A 19,165-nucleotide genomic window follows, 5' to 3' on the forward strand; every position below is an offset into this window, starting at 1 on the left:
GATGGCTTGATCAGTGACTGACCAAGCCATCTGTTGTTCTGACTAGTGTATGGTATGCTGTTCAGTCCGTTCGTTTTGCGAACTCCAAACTGGCCCCCAACCCCAACATGACTGTCTGGACATCCAGGCCAGTTCTGCGGACAGAGGTTGTATGACCGATACAGGCATGTCATCCACAAAACGTAACACGGACCCGCGTAGATCTACCCACCCGTACCCGGACCCGGCCAGGGCCACCCTCACGCACTGCTGTTGCTGCTGCGGTAGATCTACGCGGTAGCTAGCTCACCTCGGCGAAACGGGCACCATTTCCACACTGGAGCTTCGTGGTGAAATATTTTCACTGCAGCGCTAGCTGTAGTTTCTTCAGTTTTTCATGCTACCGCCAGTACAGGCAGCCTGTAGACGAGTTGTTGTAGGCAGCGAGGTGGTGTTACAGTTAGTTTAGCCGTCTGCTGCTTCGTGTCAAAGTTTGTTTGGGTGCAGGCTGTGTAAGAATCTGTTTGTTGGCCAAAGGGTTTCATCGAAGTTTCCTTGTGGCTCGGAGGCTCCATTCGACTGCTCCATACCGTCACGACGTAGAGAACCGGTACAGCCTATCCGCCCACGACGTTCAAAGTCGTGTCCAGGATTCAAGCAAACCGTGACTCCTGGCTGCAGGAGCGCTCGCCACTGGACGTTCATCGTCCCCGTTTGTCATGGTGTTCCAGTGATTCTGGGTAAGTGGTTGGCCAGTGTTGTTCGGTTCTTGGGGATTGTTGTTCGTTCTCGTTTCCTGAACTGGCCGCAGAGCACCGGTAACGGGTATGCATGGCTCATACTCCTTTGAGCGTCTCAACAACTCAATGACTATTTTGCTTGTGTACTGCGATTGGGAGTAAAGTACGGTGAATAGGTGTGGGTTCTCTTCACTCGGTGAGTGCGTTCGATTACACACTTGAATCGATTCATGAATCGATTCAAGCGCATTCAAGTCGTTCGATTTCATGTCATGAGCATTGGAATCGATTCGGAATCCATTCACTCTATTCACATGGGGTGATGTGAATAGCGCGAATCGATTCGCGAATCGATTCATGAATCGATTCGCGAATCGATTCATGAATCGATTCGCGTGCATAATCGAACGCACTCAGTAGAGGCGAGTCGAGCCAGCTGCAGTTCCCGGGGCCGAAAGGCTGGCTCACTCCCCTTTCCATGTCCACGACAGTACATCATATTAAAAGTCTTACAAGAACTCCGTCTACAGAGGAACGTTGACTACTGGTCAGAGTGTTTCTATGCATGGCATGCGTGGAATATATGGACTGTTACTTCGAAGTATATGTACCAGTACAGTCGCGGTCAAAGAAATGCGACCCGCGAATCAAAAGCAGCTCCGCATTTCTATTTCACCGTGCATGGTCGAATAACCCATCCGGGAGGGCCAGAGCTCCTGGTTTGGACTCCCCGATACACGTTGCAATGCAAATGGAGTGAAGCTTCCTTGTAAATTTGCTGAGCGGAGGGCTCGACATGCTTCTCGTACTCTGGACGCGCGTTCTCGACGTTGAGAGCAGCCAATTTCCTCAAGTTGACGTCATAATATGATGCAATGTGCGCGGATTATCAGACATATCCTGGACCTTAGCTAGTACAAAATAGCACAAGGAAAAATGTTCGATGGTTTGATAAGCTGTACAAACGCCGTATATCAGTCTGGCCAGAAGAGCATTGCATCAAAAGAATGCTGTCAACTTGAAATTCTGTTGGGACAAAACTGTATGCGTGAGCTGCCTACTCTTGGGGGTGATGCACTCTTGTCAATGCTCAGTGCACGCTCTTAGAACCATGCCTCCACTGAAACAAAAGTGTGAAACACGTATAAAATTTTAGGGTTTCTTTGGAATCTGCAGGCAGGCATAGTGGGATGGTCTAAGACCATGATTGAGAAACAGAGGGTACCAGGTTCAAGTCCTGCTTGGAAGTCTGATCTACTCACGTCCCACCGCTTAGGAACTGCATCTGCGCCTTGATCCAAGAGGGTAGTGGCGTTCCTGCGGATACGGAAAACCGGGCATTTGGCCGAGTCTCACGCGAACCGTGATTTTTTTGAATCTGCACCCGCTGAAAACATTCTGAAGAATGTTATCCATTTCTACATCACTCATGATGTGCCACGTCTATTTTGGTGTGGTTTATTGTGTGTACATGTACAACAGATGGTGACTGACGTCCGTGACTTTTTTTGTTGTCGCAGTCATGGCTACAGCAGAGGTATGAATTGTCCACACGTCATTGCTTTGCCAAATTCTGAAAATGTTGTCTCAAAGACATCTTACTGTGTGCACACACATACACACATGTTTGCATGCGCACATACACTCGCAATCACACGCACGTGCACACACACACATACACACATGTTTGCATGCACACGTACACTCGCACACTCGCACTGCACACATACACACACACATACACACACACACACACACACATGTACCCGCTCCATGCTATCATTGGACTGTTAAAACTTGTGCCAATACGTGCAAAGGGCCATCTGGTATTCTTGATTATCTTCAGTGAACAGTAATGCTTCAATGTGGCCTACGTCAGCCAACCAGGCCCCTGAAATGGCAGTGGCCAAACGCAAGCAATAAGCCCATATGAATATATCTGCAGCTAGCCAGGGCTGTCTCGTCCCCCGATGAACACTTGATCAACACAGCATAGATCTCTGGCAGTGCTAAAACAAAAACAAACAAAAAACAGAACTTGCATGGCACCATGTATGCTGCTAAGTACTGGTCGTAGCCAGGGAGTTGTAAAATACCGGTATTTTACGACTCCCTGGTCGTACCTTACTGGCAGCTTCTGTGATTCTCAGCTCATGGTATGCTAGTCCTTGGCAGATACTGCTGGCAGATTTTTTTGTCTTCAGAGAATTTGGTACTTTATCGGGATGCTTTCATGCATGTTTGGTATGTGGATAAAGAAATGGAGCAGAATTCAAGGCAAGGTGAAGTGCCTGCCATAAGTTTTGTATTATTCTGCCAATTTCACTGCTTTTCAAGGCAGAATCTACCCATTTTTTCGAGCATTATCCGCCAAGGTCTAGTGTATGCACTCTGTATGTTGTTATTGCAGAACCACGCGGTCAACTCATGGCCATGGTCAAGCCAGATGTTCCGCAAGTGGGTCCCACACCTCCAAGCAGCACTCAGCTGCGATGCAATTCGTGTCGAATGCTGTGCCAAGCGGTTGATCTCCGATGCGCAGAAGAAGGAATTGATGGCGATAAAAAATTCTGCCAAACACAATGACCGACTGCTAGATATGCTGAGCAGGGGTACAGCTGAGACTTTCCACACTTTCTGTACTATTGTGCGTAGCACCGAACCTAAAGCAAACTTTTCAAAGTTCCTAGATGACATGCAGTCAGTGGATACCTTTGTTGGAGGTAAGTAGAAACTTTATCAGTCAGGTGACTGAGAGACACGCACAGAATTGTATATACGGGGCGTAGCTCGGCCATCTGTGGTGTGGTGACCATGTGCCACCGGCAACCTCATAGCCTCCATTTTGCCTGTTAAGACTATGTAGTAGGTATGACGACCATTTTCTGGTGTACTGACCGGACTATGCTGACTATAGAGGAGCTACACACCTGCCTGTACATGTACAGACAATACTGCATGTCCTTGAGTTGCTTTGCTACATATCTATACAGTGCATATTGATGGCACCAACCTGCGTTGAAGTTTTGCAAAGGTGCTTGTCACGGTGTGTGTGTGTGTGGGTGTGTGTGTGTGTGTGTGTGTGTGGGTGTGGGTGTGGGTGTGTGTGTGGGTGTGTGTGCATGCAAGGAGGCATTTTGCGAGGCTGTGAAATGATTCGGCTATTTCCTTTTCTCTATGTCCTCTCTAACACAGGCAATGAAGGTGCAGCAAATAAAGTAACTCGACGTCAACCAGCCCGGTTCACCGGGAACCCACCACCAACACCTAGCCAAGCAACTCGGTCTCCGCCAGCCATAGCACCCAAACCAAAGTCTGTTGTTAAACCCCAGGCCACTCACGCATCTCCCGCCAAGCCCACCGGCGTCTCTGCAATGATAGCGGCCTTGAATTCAGCCGGTCGGGAAGGGAAATCGGCTGAAAGTCTACCTTTGAAAACCAGTCGAGCCCCCAAGCCTCCTACTCGCCCAAAGCCCGTCACTCCCCACAACACAGCAAGAACAGTGGAAACTAAGGATCCCACTACAGGTCACAGAGTGCAGCCGGTAGTGACTTTTGATCCTGTGTCTCCTTCACGACCACCGCTCTGTGACCACGCACGACTAGCGGCTGGCGGTAGCCAACCAGATGGCACTGAGGCGGCGACATCTGCCCCAGCTGATCCCAAGCCCTCTCCGAAACCTGGACAAGCTGCTCCGTCCAGGTCTGCTAGTGTCTCCACACTAGCATCTAGTTTTGAATCGAATAGGTACGAAACAGTCAGACCGGCCCTAAATCAAGACCCAAAGCCAAAACATCGCCAAATGTCCATAGCCGGTGCCAGGGCAGCTACCTTGCCCAGGAGCCCAGCAATAGCTGGTGGCAAACACCCAGGCGGACATGCTGTGCAGCAAGTCCAGCGGTCAGTGCTGCCAACAGAGAGCTTAACTGCCAAGCCCATTGCTCGATCTCTGACTGGACGCGAGCCGGTTACCAAGAAGGCAACAGGAGATTCAGCAACGCCTCCCCAGCCAAACTCTCTGGTAAGAGACGTAATTATAAATGACAGGAGTCACAGTGCGTTATGCTAGAGCTTATAATTATTGTAATGCGAAAATGAAGTCTGTAGAGAGTGGAGCCTATATCAGACCACACTCCTTGTGTATTTTAGAGGGCGATCGGGATTGGGCACTGCCCGTAGCACCGAATCACCAACGTTTTGATTGGGAGAGGCCATAAAGATATGAAATGTGATCTTACTATTTCCAATAAAAGTAGCAAAGGAGTAGTTTAGCTCACCTGAAAGGGGGCCCGTAGACTGAACTTCAGTGCCCGGATAAATGAGGTATGAGTGTACAGTCCATGCTGTATCATGTGATCAAGGGACTAGTAGTACATAGAAAGACGGCACGGTGCATCCTAACACTGCCTCCTGTGGGCTTCGAGCCTGGGCGGTCCCTTACTGTCACCCTTCCAGGGCTCATGACATGAAATCGAACGGCGAGATTCCATTCATGGATCGATTCAAGTGCGTAATGAAATGCACCCACTGTGCCTGCCTGGGTAGCTATGGCAAATATGGGCGCGCGAGCAGCTACCCAGGCCAGAGTAACGAAGGGTGTCACAGAAATACGGGGTGCAGGATACCTAGGCAAAGGATGTATGGGGAATGTTTGGGAGATGATGACCTACCTAACACTTGTCTGGGCGCACGTGCGTTCAGCAAGTCAGCAAGTCATTGCTGTGACCCCTGCTACAATAGTGACGGCAGTTGCATCAGCCTTATACATTTGTACCTCGTTTGTCCGGGCGGTCCGGGACCGGACACTACCCGTAATGTTGAACTGTCCGTAACTCCAAATCACATACATGTTGATGGGGAGAAACCATAGATATAGATGCATAATTGTGGTGTCAATAAATCCACCAAAGGTGACAAAAGGGTAGAAGAAGTGTCTCCACTGAAACTCACCCAAAGGGTGTCCGGTAGACCGAAGTGCCCGTAACTACGGGGTCCAGATGACTGACGTAGGAGTGTGTTTTGCCCTTTTGAAGAGGTCGAGGCATTTCTTCATGATGATAATGCAGTTGAATTACTCGCTGGTGCATTCGTAAGTGGTGAATATCACCAGTCTGATGTTGAAGAGTGACATGAGGTTGTGGTCCAATGGTAGGGAGTTCAGGTCCGGTCGCCGAAAAGCGAAAAATGCAGTCACAGCTCGCCTGTACAAAGTGAATGGGCGCCTCGTGGCAGCAGTTCGGGATGCAATTCGAGGCCCAAGTATCTTCTTCCTCGGCCTTTTCAGCATTGTCGATGCTATTTTTTGGATAGCTGAGGTCATTACCTTTCCAATGGTGCCACACATGCCTTGCTTCCAACAATAATGCCTCTGCGCTTGGCGCAGATGCACTTCGAAGTACTAATTTCGACCAGATGCGTACTCGGCCCCGCGAGGAACACCCGATTTTCGTTTGCAACGGCCTCGAATTAGTCTAAAACAAGGGGATTCTAGAACATTTAGGCTCGCGCTTTATCACGATAGAAGGAAAATGATCACAGAAACCAGCCCACGGCGATTTCCTGGTGGTTGACAAAAAATATCGAGTGAACAGCGCGCACACTGTAGAAGCAGTGACGGTGAAAACGTGTGACTTGTGCAAGCAGGCGCGAACGGCATGCGTGCACACTGCATGCATGCATACATCCTGTATCGCCATGTACGCACCAGATAGTGCAGTGCTGGACGGAAACCACATGGCCCACATACGTACTTGCATTTACTTCTGTGACTAGTTTCACCCCCATTTTCCGATCTTCTATCAACTATAATTCTAGATTGCCTTGGAATTTTGAGTTCAAATTTTCACAGGTTGTTTCTCACATCTTCCCGGTTTCAACAACAAGCGTTTTAAGCGAAACTCGCGAAATTGGTTTTTCAATTGAACTCCCTACCATTGGTAGTAAAAGTTGTGTGACGTGTTGCAGCCTTCTCGGATCATCATCATTCAATTAAGCACCCCGAAGACTACAGCTTGTTAGCAAGTCGTTTTATCCGTGATTGTCGTCCATGGCAAAACAGCGCTTCCAGTAAATGTTTTGCACAAACCCCTTTCTAGTAAGGGGAGCTCGCTGCGCTTTGGCAGAGGTGCGAAGATTTGATTGGGATGTAGGAAGAAGGGAGCTTCCTCGTACAAAGGGGATATAGGACACAGGGAGCTTCCTCGAACAAACCCCATTCAATTCGGCAGTCAGCAGAGAACAAGAAATGAGATTTCGATGTTGGCCGCCGTACTTCCCTTTTATACTATAAAGCAAGGTGCTGAAAACTATTACTTCATATCCGATAACTTTCGTACGAAATATCTCTGCCTGTGAAGAAGAGGTTGAAGTTACTCCCGCAATATTTGGGGACTGATAGTGTGCTGCTCCCTATGTGGGAGCTCGCGTTTTTCCTGCCGACTTAAATTCTCACTGGACTGACTCATGACTGCCATCCAGAATTCAAGTCAGCAGGGGAAAAACCAGCTACCACCTAGGGAGCAACACACAGTTCCTATGAAAAAATAAACACGATAATTTACATTTTTTAATATTGAAGAGAGAGGATCCTAGTGGAAAATTTTGTGACTCAAAGTGTCATGCCGTAGCAATCATCAGACGACTTGTTTGTCAACTTGTCTGATGATTGCGTCGGCATGAAACTTTGATTAAGAAAGTTGTAGACATCACGCAACTGTATTATGAAGAACAATGGGTTTGTCAACTGACAACCGCTATATTCAGTTGCTTTTCACAATCTGTGCATGCGCTGCATTACAAATTCTTTGTTGTTATGTTTGAAAAATTATTGACGTTTCGGACAAGTCACCCATCGTCAGAGCAATTTCCAAGGGGCGAACCAGGCCTTTTTATAGCGAAAGCAAGCCAGAGCGTATGTATGTCCATGTACAAAAAAATAAACGAAACACACAATGAAACTTTGAGTAAAAATATTTTCGACTTGGATCCTCTCTCTGCCATACGCAGAAGCTCTGCACCCTGCGCCCAAAGTACTCTTTAGGCAGCGTGCCACACTTTTCCCTGCGTACATAGTACTCTTTAGGCAGCGTGCCACACTTTTTCAAGGGTATTTTATAGTTTATACTGGACTTTCACTGCGTATTGAAACAAATCACACCAGTGAGAAAAGAGTTTGGCACATCTGAAAGTGTAGTGTAGATGTTCTGCATTAACAAACCGCTTCCCGTAAATAACACATGCAGGTTTCTACCGGCTATTTGCTGCTAGTTTTCTTCTGCAGCGGAAGCGTGCTGGCTATTTGCCTACGGAGGCGGAATTGAACTGCCCGTGTGCCGGTCGGTTCATATAACTTCTTAATTTCATGCTCGTGTCGCTGTGTATACGTATTTTGACTTTGCAGAGCCAAGCGGGCAACACAGGGCCATGGTCAAGTCGAGTGTTCCACAAGTGGATCCCACGCCTCCAAGCAACGCTCAGCTGCAGCACAATCCGCATGGAATGCCTGGGCAATGATTTGATCTCCGATACGCAGAAGAAGGAATTGATGACAGTAGATGATTCGGCCAAACACAACGAGCTTCTCCTAGATATGCTGAGCAGGGGTACAGCTGAGACTTTCCACACCTTCTGTAGTATAGTGCGTAGCACCGAACCTGAAGCAAACTTTTCAAAGTTCCTAGATGACATGCAGTCAGTGGATACCTTTGTTGGAGGTAAGTAGACATTTTATCAGTCAGGTGACTGAGAAACACTCACATAATTGTATTACATGTACAGCAAGTACTGTTGGATACCATTAGTACTTTGGTGATAATCTGAGAAACGCTCATGTTTGGAAAAGAAGAAGTGAGGACCCTGGTGTTCCAGCCTCAATGCCAACTTGGGCAAGCCACTAAACTCCCCTAGGTCCAGCTGACTATTTTGTGTAATGTGGAACCTACAAGAAGTTGGGCAGGTGAAGTTGGGCAGAGGAAGGTGGTGAGGGGGCGGTGTGTTGGGACGCATTGGGTTGGGATACGTTGGGGTGGGAAACAATAGGCATGGGCTCCGAGTGGAACACAAGATGGTCACATCTCAGAAGGTTTTGGATTCCAAGGACGCATGGAGAGTTGGCCTTTCTCAGGATATCCAAACACCAGCGGCTGTACTGCGTAGCCGTGTCTTGTACATTCTGGCTGAAGAAGCTGCAGGTCTTAGTCAAGCATGTTAACAACTGAATTTGTTGTCCTTCTACCGGTATGTTTGGTGGCGCATGCGTGTGTGGTCTCCAGTTTCTCCAGAATGTAAAAAAGACTGCAATAAAGTAGTAGAGCTGATGAAAGTGTTCTCAGCACCGGAACGTCAACGGGTGGTCCACACTGCCGAGGATGTGGCACGAATGCGCACGTCACAGACCGTCCTTGACAAGAGAAAGAAACCCATCCACGTACCACAGCCAACCTCGCCTGTGAACGTAGACTTGCTGAGCATGCGGAACATGGGAGAAGGTAGGCACAGGGCTAGGAGAGAGGCTAAACTGCACGTTAAATTTTGACGTGATGTGCAATTCTACGTCAAACGAGTCCTCGACGTGAGCTGCAGGTCTCTCACGTTGTTTTCCAACAAGTGGGCCAAATAACGCGTTACGTCAAAAATAACATGCAGCTTATCCTCTCTTTTATCTACTGGTATAGTGTTTGAACCCGGACCTGGAGCCAATGTTATCATGGAAAAATTGGACAAAATATGCATTCAATCTACACATAGCAGTATGTGCATTGTCCCAGTGATTGCATTTTCCCACAGTTGGAGACATACGTTAGTGTAGGTTTTACTCTCTCATTGTTCTTGTACATTGCAAGTACATCGTGTGCACTAAGCCATGACTCGCATATGAACTTGAGTGCAAGGTGATTTCTACCCAATGTAATAATTATGCTGTCCGCTAGAAATTTCAAATTAATTTCAGTTGTTATCGTCCCGGTTCTGCTTTGGTCTTGCTCAGAACAACGGCGAGCAGTATTGACTGAAATCGACCGCTTGGCGTCCAGCGCTAGCATCACTGATGACCGTGAGGCACAGGAATGGCAGTACCAGGGTCAGGTGACACGGGCGGACGGCCAAGTTGGTAAGCAATAGTTCTTACCTGTCTCTAGTGCATCAGCATGATAATTAGTTTGCAGATTGGTATTATTTCACCAACACCATTCCCATCACCTTGCTGGATGATGTGCCAGCTGGTGAAATGCATGGTGCTCTCCCCAGGGCTTTGTGGGTGCCGCATACTCTGTCTTCTCTGTAATGCTGTTCAAAGCAGTCCCTGATACATCGCTGTCTCTCCCACATACATCTCTCCATGAAACAAGCAGAGCATTGAGTAGATAACATCCGGCTACATAAACTGGCCGTCACTCGTACCAACATCACTTTCACAACATTCCCTTTGCCTCCACTTTCTCTTCTCCTTTCTGTACACCTCTCGGGAGGGGTGGGGGTGGGGGGAAGAGGTGGTGGTGGTGGGGGGGGGGGGGGGGAAGAGGTAGTGGTGGTGGTGGTGGGGGGGGGGGGGGAGGGAGGGGGACACTCATGACTGGTGAATGAAGACAACACCAGCATATCTTTCAGAGGCCTACCAGGCTGAAAAACACCACACGTGTTCTTGTTGTAATCGTCATGGACCAAACTGCAATCACCGACGAAGAGAAGCTTAAGGATGGGCGTGAATGTATTCTCGGTGCCGCTGGTGGCTTGTCTTGGCATGGGTTCGCTCAAACCTCTACTTCCTCCTCTCAATTGTCTTGTAAAACTGATCTGAACTGGCTTTCACTGTGTTCGGTGTGTCTGCCAATTTCGCCTCTTTCTCGTCTGTCGCAGACATATCGCCAGCTGATATACATAGAGAGTTAAGTAAGCACCCTTGTTTCATCAGCATCGGCACTGAATCTGCAAGGGACAACCGTAGCATTTCAGAGACCAAGCAGTATTTGAAGGATACTGGCTTCATCGACGAGAACACTGTCGTCACAGAGACCACTGGCTATCTGGAGGTGCTAGTGAGCGTGCCTGTGAACATACTGGCCATTCGTGGCAGCAAACGACTGAAGTTTACAGGTCAGCATTCGTATGCTAGCATGATTGCGTGATTGTTTGATAAGGGTGGGTGAGTGGGTGGGTGAGTGAGTGGGTGGGTGAGTGAGTGGGTGAGTGTGTAATGGTGTAATGGTGGGTGTTAGGGTGGTTGCGTGTAGATGTGAGTGTGGTTGCGTGTGGGTGTAAGGGTGGTTGCGTGTGGATGTGAGTGTGGGAGGGTGTGGGCATTTTCCATATTCGGCCAAAACAAAAACCTTGTTTACGGTCGCCGACCGGGTCATATTCTCCTAAGTCTGAAACTTATTTTGGTCTGCATAAGCGTACAATAGGTGCCCGAGGAGCCTGTAAGTAGCTTCCAAAACGGCTCATTTACACCATGCATGCATGCCTACATCCAGTACTAGACATCCAGTACTAGACATCCAGTACTAGACATCCAGTACTAGACATCCAGTACTAGACATCCAGTACTAGACATCCAGTACTAGACATCCAGTACTAGACATCCAGTACTAGACATCCAGTACTAGACATCCAGTACTAGACATCCAGTACTAGACATCCAGTACTAGACATCCAGTACTAGACATCCAGTACTAGACATCCAGTACTAGACATCCAGTACTAGACATCCAGTACTAGACATCCAGTACTAGACACCCAGTACTAGACATCCAGTACTAGACATCCAGTACTAGACATCCAGTACTAGACATCCAGTACTAGACATCCAGTACTAGACATCCAGTACTAGACATCCAGTACTAGACATCCAGTACTAGACATCCAGTACTAGACATCCAGTACTAGACAATCCAGTACTAGACATCCAGTACTAGACATCCAGTACTAGACATCCAGTACTAGACATCCAGTACTAGACATCCAGTACCAGACATCCAGTACCAGACATCCAGTACTAGCAAGAGTACATAACCCCCCAGAGTGTGCAACGCCTGATCCAGCTCTGCATAGGGTCTTGGTCGAGCGGAATCGGATCTTTGCGTCATAATACCGTACACATCTGAGGAGAACCCGGGGAGTCGCGGGTACTCTTGGATCAAAAACAATGGTGCCCTGCCTCGAGACCGGCCTTGCGCTGGTGTGAAGTGTACGCATGACATCAGAAGATCCGATTCCGCTCGACCAAGACCCTACACAGAGCTGGATCCGCGTTGCACACTCTGGGGGGTTATGTACTCTTGGTACTAGACATCCAGTACTAGACATCCAGTACTAGACATCCAGTACAGGTGGACTTCCAGTACTAGACATCCAGTACTAGACATCCAGTACTAGACATCCAGGTTGTAAGGAGTACCCAGCCTGTATGAGTACAGTCAGTGAACTGTGACATTGATCCATACCATGTGATTTATTATACATGTGCATCACAGAAGTACATGAATGTATGTTCATGCTTTTGCCCGTCACATATCATGATGTAAGCATCAGGATCATTGATCATAGCAACCAAAATTTTGCCCAAAAAGGTCTTTTCCCCGGCCGAGCGAGTCTGTTTTGGGGGGGGGGGGGGGTGCCTACCTGAAGCAAGCTTATTTTGTATGGCCACGTGACCAAGTGATCTCACACTCCCACTCTCACACCCAGCATCATATTTCCGGTGTCCTTTTCTTTCTTTGCATCATCATTTTATGCGGTGAATAAAAACGTGCTTCCAAGTGATCAGATGTGAACAGCAAACAGGCATAGGTTAACTTATACATAGGAGCATACATCAATTAATGTGTATTGTCAACTCTTCGTACACTTCAGATAGTATTCAGTATGTGTCCTGTCTGTCCTGCAGATCGATGGTCCATGTACAAAAGCTTCATCTTGTTCTTAACGAAGTTTTAATTTTAGTGCTAGAGTAGGAGTGAATAATATCCTCCATATGGTTAACAGTACAAACCAGTGCTGAGGGGATGCGCCCTTCCTTCATTCGTTAGTACTTGCATGAAAAAGAAATCACCCCTTTAAGTCGAACTTCCCCATTTTCTTCTTTATTTGGTCTCTGACTCGATGGATGTGTACATGCGTGAACGTGCATGTGTCACTGTGCATGCATATGCACTGTTATTATTCTGAAACAGACGAGAGCTCATCTATAGTGAAGTTCATCATCGACTGTGAATATAATCACACGGTCCCGAGTTTCATTGAACGAGTCGTACGTAATCTCCGCAATCTTCTTGGTGATGAGAGTGTCCATGCCGACGGTGTACACAGCGAGAGCGGAGGCACAGCAGTGTTTGTACAGATGTCTGCCAAGGCTCATGCAAGGCTTTGGGAGTTCTGTAAGGGTCAATCTAGCCTGCTCGCTGGTCTGCACATTCTCGAAGTGTCAACTGTGGACGGAGCAGTTGTCTTCAATTTGCGTCCCACGGCATGCAGTGACGAAGGTAAGACGGATTGGTGCAGTAAGAAATTACGAGGAATGCACCGATAGCAGCGAGTCTACTCCTAAGCATAATCCCATATATACAGCGAGTCAACTCCTATTAAAGCGTTAGTCCCATGATGATAAGGGAGTCAGTTAATTCCTAAGCCTTAGTTCCATGATGAAAGGGAGGTCATCACTAGTCAACAGACGACTGGCTGTCGTCTGGGAAAGTGGTTGGTGCAGGCATGTTTCGGTCCATGATGTTTGTCTGCACACAAGTTTTCTAGGGGACTCTTTTGACAGAACGAAGTAGTTTTCACAACCAAACAGCTTCCTTGATATGCTTCAATTTACCTCTGGAGCAAAAGGTCCGAATCTCTTTGCTTTCTTTTCCAGGTATTAATCCTGACGACCAGAAGCGCTTGGTTGAAGAGTTCTCCGGGAGATTTTCATCCTTGGACCGGGATGATCTGTCTGTCGCTGTGGCTGACCAACCGGACGTTGAGCATGCAGTGATTGCACTGACCAAGCTCGTGTTCGATGATGATGGAGCATGCTTGAATGCACTGCCTGAGATTCTTGGTGGTGAGTTTCAATACCATTGTTTTGTGGTTGTGTTGCGTGTACTGTGTCCATTGGGTCTTGCTGTTTATGTTGCGAACCGGTGTGAATCAGCGATAATATTTACATCGTGTTATAAAAGCACAAACGCCGTATCATTTTGTCAATGTCACTGGGACCACAATGAAGAGAAATAGTGCGTATTGCCGCATCGGAATAATCGGAGGCCGGTTTGGTGCATATATTGATGAACTTGTGGTCCTTCAGAAAAGCCTCCCTTTGTACTGAACACTCCCTTTGTACTGATCACTCCCTTTGTACTGAACCTCCCGAGGCCATTGTGCTGCATGTAGAATTTTCAGCAAGTCTGTGAAGGGTATTCCCCTATAAAGGTGATGTGTGTGTGTGTGTGTGGGGGGGGGGGGGGGGAGGGAGCATATGAATCTCATGCATCTTTGCACCAGCAACGTCACTCGCTGTTATGTGGTACACACGGAAGCATTTTTACGATGTGATCCGCAATGCGTCGGCCTTGAAACCAGGAAATTCCCAAAACGCACCGATTGCGCAACTCACTCAGCCGTCACAACTGGCCCATCGCAGAAGTAGAGCTTGCCACTGCTTGGCTCAACTTCTGCCGTGTGACATGCGATGTGATGTATGATTTTGACCTTCGCGACAAAGTTGTACGAAAAGGTTCAAGAGTTGCTTGTAGATTTGTACAAGCTGTACCCGACTACACAAATGCCACAGTGACGTACACATTTGCATTGCCGAGCTTTGAGGCACGTCAGCAAGGCATCGTTGCATCGCTGACTTCTTCTGTGAATGATAATTTGTGAGTTTGCATCGCACGGCGGCGTCGCAGATCACTTCGTATCGCACATAGCATTGCAAGAATGCTTCTGTGAATCTCACCTAAGACATAAGGAAAACAAGTGACCCTGCAATCGTAAAATTATGCTTTGTCTTTCCCTTTCCGGTCTTTCTTAGGTGTGGCGGCAAGAAAGGCAACTTCGACCTCTGCTCACGTTGATCGTAAGTACACCAGGGACTAATTTAACCGGTATCGCATCGCAGTTTGCGACGCAAAACACAGTGTCTGCGATTCGAAGTTCGTAGTGAGTCGCGGTAAACTGCGACACAACATACATGTTAGCCAAGTATGGCCCTGGACATAGACTTGTAGTGCATGCGTAGCGCATGCACATGTGTAGCTTTACAGTGTGTGTGGCTGGTTTGGCGCCACGAGATGGCGCGCCATGCACTGGGACTACGTGTAGATTAGACTGTGTGTGTGTGGTTGTCCAGCCTGCACTGCAGGTAGATTTTACACCATACGCACGCGCGGGCCGCGGGACCATGGCCATATGTCACACTATCTCCGCACGCGCACCGCAGCACGTGCACTTGGAAACTAACTAAATACTTACTTTACTTGAAGTGCAGCCCAGGAAGCACGAGGCGAGTGTCGACAAGTACTTCACCTGCTTTTGAGATTTAGACCGCGTTGCTTCACTAGCAGTAGGCGTCTCGACCGTTCAGGACTTATCTTTGTAAAATTCTGCTAGCCTTATTGATGAAGCCTCTTCACTGCCGGCATGTCTGTGAAGCAAGGTACTGTGGACAAGTGGATTGCTGAATTTGATCCCAAAAAAGAATGGATTCGCGCTGAGTCGAGTGGTGGAGCTGTGACCAAGATATTTTGCAAGATGTGCAAGGAGAAGGCGTCCTCGCTTCGTGGTTTGAGGAATTACAGCACGGCGTTCGTTGACGGTATAAGTGGAAGTGCACTGCAGACTGCATTGTCGACGAAAAAAAACTGCTATGCAAAATTGTTGCGTTGCTATGCAAACGTCGGGGTGTGTAGCAATTATTGCTATGCAATTTTTTTGAAGTAAATTAGTCCCTGTACACCAATATGGCTGTGATGAAGCATTGATTCATCACAATGCACACGTGTACATATTGTGTGTGTGTGTGTGTGTGTGTGTGTGTGTGTGTGTGTGTGCGTGCGTGTGTGTGGTGTGTGTGTGTGTGTGTGTGTGTGTGTGTGTGTGTGTGTGTGTGTGTGTGTGTGTGTGTGTGTGTTCGCTAGGCTTAACACACGTGTCTTTCTGGCCTCCCTCATGTCGCTCAGATGGGAATTTCACACGACCGTCAAATTATCTTCGTTTTTCATTTACATTGTAGTTTCAAGAAAGTGGCACCTTCGAATGTTGCAGCTGCTGCTTTCTGCCGAATAACTGACACTTGGCTGACCAACAGCTGCTGCCGTCTGGAGCACACGAGCAGCACGTTGAGCAAGGAGTGGTACTTTCTTGCAGGTTTGCCGAGTGGAAGGTTCGACGTGCTCCTGGTATGCTTAAGGCAGCTATCGTGTGTTAGTCAAGTGTCAAGTCACTCGGCAGGAACGCCAACACTTGGATCTGTCACAAACAGCATTTTCGAGCAAGAGAATTCAGAATGTTGTGTACCTCAAAAAAGCGATGTTATCATCACAGTACGGAATAGTGGTAGCGACATCGGGACAGTGCAGAGAAATGCCTCAGGTTTGAATCTGTTTTCCTGCCATTCTTTTTTCATTTCTTATTTTGTCTCCTTTCTTGCAGATCCTGAAGAGGCCATTTCAACCCATGTCTCTGCCAATTCTGACCACGCAGCAGAAATCCAGGGAGCTGACAATGAGCTGTCTCTCCGGCCGCAACTTAAGTCCCAGGTAAGAAGAGACCAGATGCAAACATCATAGGTAACGCAAGGACAGATTTAGGTCTGGCAATGTTAGGTGTGTGTGTGTGGGAGGGGAGGGGGGGGGGGGGGGGAGGGACATGTACCCCTTTAAACATTTGACGTGGAGTATGGTGCGCTGTTGTATTTCATTAAAATCTGAGAAATAGAAATTTAACCCATTCAGTGCCAAGGACGAGATAACTCGTCCTACAGACCCCGACGCGATTGGCCAAGGACGAGATATCTCGTCCTCGTAGTGCGCACTACTATATCTCACTGGCCATGCACTACGATCTAACTTGGCCGATTGTGGCTCTTCGAGGGGAAACTAGGGGTTTTCCCCTACTGAATAAGACCTCACTCGCCGTGTTTGAGTAAGTATATATGGGCGCGGGAGCATACATTCAAAGCGCGAGCGCGAAAAACATATTTCGATTCAGAAACAATTAGATTGACCGAACGTACTTTAGGTCTCTCTAGCTGTCACTCAGATACGGCGAGCCGCCGCATATCGGCTCAAGGGGCGCTCCAGTCCATCATGAACTCGGACAGTGATGACTGAAGCTGTGATAGTGAAGGCGATGACTCGGATCCTCCTCCTAACTAGCATTCGTCTGCTCCACTCTCTATTTATCTTTGTGCAAAAGACACAATGCACAATATTCTTCACTATTAGGTATAGTTGCAACTTGCAGTGAGGAGTGGTGTATTTCGCAAGTAGCATACCCTGTCTGAAAACGCCTGCCATATCTTGATCAGAGCTGTGCTGGAAAACGTGCTCCGTCCATTTTTTTATTCCTTTATTCCTTTCTGTTTTTGATATTCTGCAGTGGTCTTTTCGTGGCAGTCTACCTGATCGCTGGCAAGGTTACCGTCGTTGTACCATGTACAATGGGCATGCTTACATTGTGTGCCTGGAAGAGGAGGAAGGACCAATGATCTACCGGTCTACTCATTCTCTCAAGGAAAGTCTTCAGGTGGCATGGACAAGAGTAATCGCCATTGACAACCTACACTTTTCGTCAAGCTGGAAATTTTGCATTCATAATGAAAAAATGTACTATGCAGATATTAGTGATAGGTTGTTTGCATGTATCCCCAGGATCCATGTTGTAGATCTACAGGGAAACTGTGGTACTAGAGAAATACAATTTCGTTTCCGAGCACAAGATATGAGTATGGATACATCTTGGACGCATTTTGTGGATGTATTTATAACCCAGTCAGCGCTTCTAATACTATGCTTATGGCGCAATCATTTCTTAGAAGTTATTTCATTAGATACCAGACATGATGGTGCAGTATGGGCAAAATTGGTTTCGCTCAGCATGCCGGAGCCGCCGGTCCGCATCTGCAGCACTGACAGTACTCTGTTTGTGATACCAACAGGAGACATCAATGATGCGCATTTGTCAATCATGAAGTTGGATGTAAGTGAGGAAAGTCTGCGAATGCCATCATGGCTCGAGATCAAAGTGGACGTGCCTAAGACTCTTGATGTAGGTGTAGATCTATTCTGTTGTGTTGTACCAGCTGCTGTGGGTAACACTATAATGTTACCCGTGCTCTATAGAGATGATGATGATAAATTAGTCGATGGTGTGATATGTGTTGATTGTAGTACAGTCAGACCTCGCATAACCGCACACATCCGTTTTCCACAAAAATATCCGGATAGGCGAGGGAACCGGATAATCGAACACACATACTGTATGTAAGCATGGCATATGCTGTACATTTGTAACCAACTATTTTCTTCCGGATGGCGAGGGATCCGGATAAACGAGGACCGGATAAGCGAGGTCTGACTGTACGTGTATAGGCCGGCGTTCTGTCTTGCCGTCGCCATCCAGTACATTAGTTACATTGCAGTTGGTGGTGGATGGCGATACGCTTATTGCACTCGATGATGATCACTCAGTGTTTACTCTTCAGCTACCTGAACATTTGTAAACACCAGTGATTGATCGGCTTCTACATGCATGTATGCCAAGGCGGTGTACAATGTAGATATTCTGCTGCGGCTAGGTCATGTGATGGACAACTGGTGCACACTGTGTGTTTTTGTGATCCTGAGTTTTTTCGTTTGCACATGCATACCCTGTTCTACTGGGGACCCATATGCATGATGTGTTTGGTGTCCAGTTCTTTCAGGCCATCATTCTACATAGGCACTGTCCTGAAATGCTTATTGTCTATGTACATATTATACATTAGGTTGGAGGCATATTATAATTATATAGATATTATGTATATAGAATGCTGTCCATGGATTGGATATGATGTATTATATATATACATAGAATATTAGTTCTAAAACTCAACAGCTCTCCACACATACATACTCATTATAACTGTGTACATAGTAGTCTTTTTTTGTCAGTGATTGACAAAACCCCATAGGTTGAATTGGTCACCAGCCACATTACTTCTTTCCTAGAAATTGAAGAACTGACTAATTGGCTCTGTGTGTGCGTGCAGATGTGTACCGTACATGCACGCATAATGGTAACGTTGCACTGGTCTAGCCAAGAGTATAGGGTCACTTTGAGAATTATGTTACGTCGGTCGGTCGAGATAGAGAGAGTGCATGCACGAGAGCGAGAGAGAGTGCGTGCGCGCGAGAAAGAGTGCGTGCGTGAGAGCGAGAGAGAGCGAGAGAGAGAGAGAGAGAGAGAGAGAGAGAGAGAGAAAAGAGAG

General features: G+C 47.4%; 1 protein-coding gene across 1 annotated transcript; it reads left to right on the top strand.

Moving 5' to 3' along the window:
• Positions 1-199: 199 nt before the first annotated feature.
• LOC135819687 (uncharacterized) lies at positions 200-19,022 on the top strand. Its single transcript, XM_065332941.1, has 14 exons — positions 200-719; positions 2,202-2,256; positions 3,130-3,442; positions 3,915-4,741; positions 8,120-8,432; positions 8,991-9,206; positions 9,704-9,826; positions 10,573-10,809; positions 12,885-13,193; positions 13,571-13,759; positions 14,729-14,773; positions 16,348-16,454; positions 17,296-18,085; positions 18,276-19,022. The coding sequence occupies exons 2-14, from the start codon at positions 2,242-2,244 to the stop codon at positions 18,416-18,418; spliced, it is 3,627 nt and encodes a 1,208-aa protein (XP_065189013.1). The 5' UTR covers positions 200-719; positions 2,202-2,241; the 3' UTR covers positions 18,419-19,022.
• The last annotated feature ends 143 nt before the right edge of the window (positions 19,023-19,165 follow it).

This window comes from Sycon ciliatum, chromosome 6 (genome assembly GCF_964019385.1).
Source record: "Sycon ciliatum chromosome 6, ocSycCili1.1, whole genome shotgun sequence".
Classification (NCBI taxonomy): domain Eukaryota; kingdom Metazoa; phylum Porifera; class Calcarea; order Leucosolenida; family Sycettidae; genus Sycon; species Sycon ciliatum.